General features: G+C 45.7%; 1 protein-coding gene across 1 annotated transcript; it reads right to left on the bottom strand.

Annotated features, from left to right (window-relative positions):
* Positions 1 to 2109: 2109 nt before the first annotated feature.
* Positions 2110 to 4499, bottom strand: LOC144178998 (uncharacterized). The gene is made up of 3 exons (XM_077707161.1): positions 4353 to 4499; positions 2905 to 3312; positions 2110 to 2259 (listed from the first exon to the last, which is right to left on the bottom strand). Exons 1-2 carry the CDS (start codon positions 4362 to 4364, stop codon positions 2932 to 2934), a joined length of 393 nt encoding a protein of 130 aa, XP_077563287.1. The 5' UTR covers positions 4365 to 4499; the 3' UTR covers positions 2110 to 2259; positions 2905 to 2931.
* Between the last annotated feature and the right edge of the window lie 1803 nt (positions 4500 to 6302).

The following is a 6302-nucleotide window of genomic DNA, read 5'->3' as shown; positions in this document are numbered from 1 at the left end:
CGCTACGCAAATCTGCGGATCACCGATACCAGCTAGTCCAAACCCGCATTCTGCACAGCTCTGCCTTCCGTTGCCAACTAGCGGGGTGTGGGGGCTTCTCCGCTTTTCGGCTCTACTTCCGGGTAGCAGGCAGGAGCCACATCTTGGGCCATGATTTTGAAGCTGTGCGTTTTAATGCATGTGACGGCAGCTACTTTCTCTGGTGCTAGGTAAATATTTTAGTACACTACTCTCCCCAATCGTAATAACGTGTTAGGAGCGGGTCTTTTATAGCTACTGGCAAAATAAAAGAAAATCTCGAACGTGAAGCCTGGGGAAGGGCGAAGCATGCAGTGTATAAATGTATTCTTGGCGCTTTGGCGTTTTTGCCAACGGAGATGAAACCGTTGGTGGGTAGTGGTATAGACCTTTGCTGTAAAAGCCTCGTTACCTGGGAGCACGAAGCGTTCTAGCTGGAAGCGTAAACGAGCGTACCGGTGTATTTTTAGTACGCGTTACGTTCTAGCCCGAGACATAAATGAGTGTACCGGTGTTTCAGTACCGTGACTACATGAGACGATGGTTGCGACGACGACGACAGGAGACGCCGACAGCCTGAGCCCCTAAGGGGCTTCGCCCCTAAAAAAACCTTTATAGCTTGCGCCAGCCCAACCTTTTCCTGACCCCCCAAACCCGGATTCTTAGCTGTGCATTGCAGTGAACATGGGCAGAGGCAGCCAACACCCACGTATAACAGACGCATTCGGCGAACTTCATAACAACATCTTTGTTATTGCGTTGACATTAGTCAACAAGCATCTAATTTTACGAACCAAATCCGTTTGATGAAGCCTGCATCACATAAAAAATAAACCTATGTTGACAATAATGCATGGTTTGTTAAGTGGAGGGCGCTCTAAATGCGGTTATTCGCTATGATAATGAAGGTTAACCCCACAGCATAAATAAAAAATGCTGTGCACAATTGCAATTGAGGTTTTCTCAATGGCGGCCAAACGCAATGGTCAATTACCATGGCATACCGGAATAATGATTTAGCGGTCTTGCACGCAGTTGAAATGACAGGCAAATGTCCTTGTGCATACCAGCATTAGGGTTACCGTTGAGGAAGTGAAGCTCTAGTAAGGCTATTTAAATTAGGCCTGAAAACACCCTGCCAAAATGATGTGAGCATGATTTCAATATGTAAATTGGGACTGCGGTAATCAATTCTATTGCGTATGAACATTTGCGTTGAGTGTTACGCCATGCTGTGATTAAAAAAATAAGTTTTGGCTTGTTATTTCTTACTCTACAACTGTGATACATGGGCCCCCCGGAACACCATACTTCCATCGCGACGCAGCTTGAGATTTGCTTATAATCACCATTTAATTAAAAGCGTTTTTTAGCGAAACCAAGTATATGGTTCAGTTTGTATAAGCCTCAGTGACGTCAAATCACCAGAGGTATGTTGAAAATATCAATCATTGAGACTCATATTCTAACCTGTATTATGTTTCCCATAATTCAATCACATATCGCGCAGCTTTCAAAGCACGTGGAGAACCATTTTTCGATGAGCAAGACACCTATTACGAGCCTTGAAATGTGCTACAATCTTCAACACAGCTCAGTAGTTCGCTATGCTTATAGATTTATTGAAAGGCAAGGATGATTTCTTCATACAGATGGAGTCTTTCTACACTTACTTAAATATCGCCATTGTTTAAATATTCATTGCCCCTCATTCTGTTCGCGTCATCTTTATTAGGAAGCATGATAAAGTTCAAGTATTCTCAGCAACTTCGGGCAATACGGATGAAACGGATTTTATAGCTTGCATGTACAGGCAACAACAAATGAAACCAGATTACGGAAATATCAACCAGAGCACACAATTAGTGCAATTTCTTTCCATGCAAGTCAAATTGGCGCGTGGCTTAATTACAGTAACATAAGTGGGAAATGTGGCTTTTGAAATGTACAAAGAGCGCGCCATTATTGGAGCTCCACTAACAGTGTTTCTTAATTTTGCGTGTTCTGGTTCATACTTTCGTGTTGGCATTTCATTTGTCCATGACACTGCATGGCTCCTTTTCTCAATGTTTACAACAAAATAGAACAGCGTGAAATGTCACAATTTTGTTTAATAAATACGTTTATTTTTACCGCTTTCTTCTTCCTTGTTTAGCAGTACAAAATATTGCATTTGACTTAACATCCTTGAGCGATGAGAGTTCCCTAAGAATGATGGCGGTGGTCCGTTAGTGGCTGTATCTGTAAAGAAAAAAAAAAAGATTTGGAGAAATCCGTACAGATCGCCGTTCACCCAAGTACGAGAAGATATGTGGTGCAGGCTGGGAACCTCTTTCCCTCTTACAGTCACCTCACCTCAGTACTGAACACTCTCTGAGCTGTCCTTAAAAACAAGAAATGAAGAAGCGTTCACTCGAAATGTACACGGAAATCTCAAATGCTGGAATCTAAATTTCGCGATAAGTTTCCGATCAAATTATTAAAAAGGCTAAAGGATATGATTTCCATTACAAACATTCTAGAGGTCTGATTCTCCACAATGCAACGGAATAACCAATCACTGTGTTTCCCTGGGTGAAATGAGATAATATCAAGGCCCCCGCATACGACTTCGCCCAAGAAACTTTCTCGACGCAGTGACACTAAACAATGCTTCATCTTTGTAGTACTGATGTCAGAGGGCATATGACATTAATAATGCCAAAGTGGGCCTTTTGATTTGCTTACATTGCCTTTTTGATACCAGTCGGGGCTCGTTCAGTGCATTAAGAAGCAAGCCTACTGGTTTGGTTTGGAGTGTACAATAACAATCAGCTTACTTTGAGTAGCTATGCTAAGGACAATGAGTAATTAGGCCACGCATTGAAGTCATTTTCGGGAGCCCACCTTTGGTCAGCTTACGTTCCTCCTCCCTCAGCCGTAGAATCCACCAGAAGCGTGGCGGTTTCCGCCGGCACCGAAGGCATTGTTGTGGAAAGCGCTTCCCTGGCTTCCCTGTCCATACCGGCGGTTGTGACCCGCGTTCTGGCTCAGACCGAATGACTCCCTGTCGCCGTAAGTGGCCGCGTTGCCGTAGTCGCGGCGGTTTGTGCCGCCCTGGTTGTATCCGAAGCCGCTCTGGCCGTACTGGTTTCCTTGGCTGCCGACGCCGAAGCTGCCGCCTTGGTTGAATCCTCCGCCGTAGCCGCCGGCTCCAAAACCGATGCGACCCTCGACGTCCTCCTCTTTCTTGGCGTCCTCAGCCGGCGCGGCGACGGCCAGACCAAGCAGTGCCAGGGTGGCGGCGAAGGCGAACTGCGGGTAAAGAGCTAGAATTAATGCGGAGCCAAGCGCAGACACAGACGAGAAAAAACACAAAATAGTTAATGGGTGCATAATTAGTACTGGAACGTTCTTGGCGAGTTGACCGAATGATATCGGGACTAAATTTGTGTGGTGGCTCGGAGTGAGAAAAAAAAGGCATAATTATTCAAGAAGCCACAGAACATTTCATTTTTAAAAGATGTGGTAGTTGAATTGTTCGCATTATCTAGCAATGAGAAGGAACCGTACACTCTGCAAGAACCCCGTATCTTCTCATTCCTGCTATCCCTATCCCTAGTTGATCACAACTTCTTAATCGGACATATTATCACAGTGCAACATGCCCTTGAGTTAATTTTCAGTCGACGGTACGCTGTAACGACACGGACAAATACATGATAAGGGGCCATATAGCTCAGATAGGTGATTTACAGAGGGTAAAGCGGTTGACAGGTTCCATTTAGTGTACGTCGCAACTTTGTTTGTTGGTAATGAATGATGGTACTCAATTAACTCTCCGTTTAATGAACATTTGCTCCATTTATGCTATGCACAGTGTTCACCTCTGGTGGACTTACTATTTGATTGTATATTTATTATGCCAGTTAATTCCTTTTCAGTGGAAAACTTTGCAGGGTCTAGTGAATACATTGTTTTGCTTGTTACGCAGGACACACAGAGATTCAAAATTAAAAACAGTTTGAATTTTGCATCTCTGCAATCACGCGGACAAGCACTCAAAATCAGGTCTTCGGAGCTACGTTAAACTTCTCACCATGCCTTTTAAGAGAACTGAGGCACACAAACATTAAGGAGGTCATTGCTAATACAAGCATTACTTGGCCCCCATCGGTAATCCCGAAAGAGAATGAGCATGCTGCTTTAAAATATTATCATTAAATTACCTTGCCAAAATACAAATTACGCCCCCAAAAGTAGAGCAGAGCGCAATGTAAAACCTAACGTCGAAAAAAAGGAAAGGTTCGATTACAGTCACGGCGCTCAAATGAGACAAAAGCACGGCCACTTACAATGGTCTTCATGACTCTCGGCTAGGAAAAGCTTCGCAGCAGATGAACTCGTTACGACTAGGACTCTAGCGCTGTCTGCTGCTCTTCGTTCCACCTGGGGCGCTTTTTATAACACTGGACAGAGGATGACAGGATGTGTACGAAAGGGTGGAAATAAGGAGAAAGGGAGACAGGATTCTCCCACACCCTCGCATGCACGCGCGCACGTGATCTGTTCGTCGCGATAAAAGGCCATCCCCCGGGCAGGAGCAATAACCTCCCCTCTACCACGAGCTCGAAAAGCAACACAGAAATTTGGGGCGCCCCGCATGCACACGAGCCAAAGGGAGTGCGGCTCGCGGAGTGATGTCACTACCTTCGGTCTCACTCGCGAGCGCTCGCTGGAGACAAAAGCTACGGGGAGCAGGTTTCGCATGCAGAAGCAATGGCAGCAGCTTGGGTGATTGGCATCGCCCGGCGAAACCTCTCCGTCTGCTCAGTAAAAACGGACGCTTCAAGCATACTCAGTAACTCCAACCTTGCGCAACCCTAATTGACAACGGCTGACGAACTAGAAAGCAATCGTGGAAGCACAGAAAACGATACACAAAAAGCGGCAGCTAAGCGTAGAAGGCGGGACGGCCTAACAACGAGAGAGATAGCCACGAAAACCGAGAGGAAGAGAGTGGGGCGATTTGGTGGACATCCGGCCTTGAAACGTGCCGCTGGTCCATTGTAGGAAGCTGGCTGACGTGCCAGCCCGAAACACGCCAGCTGGCGTCAGCACAGCGGCGAGGGTCCCTGGATGAAAACACACGATGGCAGATTAAACGAAAGTTAAAAAAAGAGAGAAAACCAGTTCTTTCCACTCGCTATGCTGCTGCCGACATCGTCACTATGCTCCGTAAAGCCGGTTTTCGATTGCGGGTTTCACGGAAAGGACTTGAGAAAAAGAAATGACTACTCGGCACGTGCCAGGCTATTGAACGAAATTTTGGACCGAAGGCAAATTCAGAGACCTTTACCACCGCCGGGACATGCTACGACAGGCTGCTTCGAAATGTTTACTATCGGTACGGCGGTTTGGTGACGCACGAGGGTGTCATGTTTCTCCTAACGCGGCAAAAATTTAGCGGCAGTCCCATTACGCTTCTTCTGAGCTTGCTCAATGGGTTTTTCCTTGTTTTCAAACCGCAACAATTTTCTGTGAAGGCACTCTCTGAGAGCACGCGTCAACCCTGTTGTTTCGCGGTTATTTCCCTTTGTTTACTAATGTTGAAAGAAGTCGCATCTAGGCTCCCTGACCGATATGCGAGGTGGCTTTTTCTTTTCTTCTGAGAAAAAATACAACTATCATGCATTTAGCTAAAGGCCGCAATAGAACTGTCGTACGGCGGATCTAATGGGTGGGCTGAACATTCTAACGATGTCACATGTTCTCTCTAGCTCTGTATAGTTGTCGCAAATTTATGCAGTTAAGTAAATAAACTCCCTGCAGCCATTATAGCGTGATATCTTTCACAACTCCGCGCTTCCTTAGAACTGGCAAAGCGCAAATACTAGAATGGGCTGTAAAGATGCTCTCTGTCACTTGGTGCCTGGGTAACGCTGAGAGAATATACCCCGTGTTGTTCGCACGCCTTTGCTTCACGTATGTACCGGTAGGGACGACGCTGCAAATCTACTTTCGTGTCGTTTTATAACACTTGTTCATCAGGTTGTGTTGACTACTATGTCATTCACAGGTACTTAATGGCACACACCTTTGAGATAATTTTCATTGAATATTGAAGTCCTGATTGAAAAATCTTGCGGACCATTTAAGTCTGCTACGGTGCTTTGAATGCTTCCACATCACAGATTCCTTGGCGATGCTCATGAAGTGAATTGAAACATTTTATTACAGACGAGAGGCCATGAGGCCCTGCGGGGAAGGGATGATGAAGTTGAGGAGGAGAAAGGGAAAGGTCA

Source organism: Haemaphysalis longicornis, unplaced genomic scaffold, assembly GCF_048455015.1.
Source record: "Haemaphysalis longicornis isolate Haplotype H1 unplaced genomic scaffold, Haemaphysalis longicornis Haplotype H1 scaffold_1, whole genome shotgun sequence".
NCBI classification, from domain to species: Eukaryota; Metazoa; Arthropoda; class Arachnida; order Ixodida; family Ixodidae; genus Haemaphysalis; species Haemaphysalis longicornis.
The sequence above is the reverse complement of the archived record's forward strand: the minus strand, read 5'-3'. Positions and strand labels throughout refer to the sequence as shown.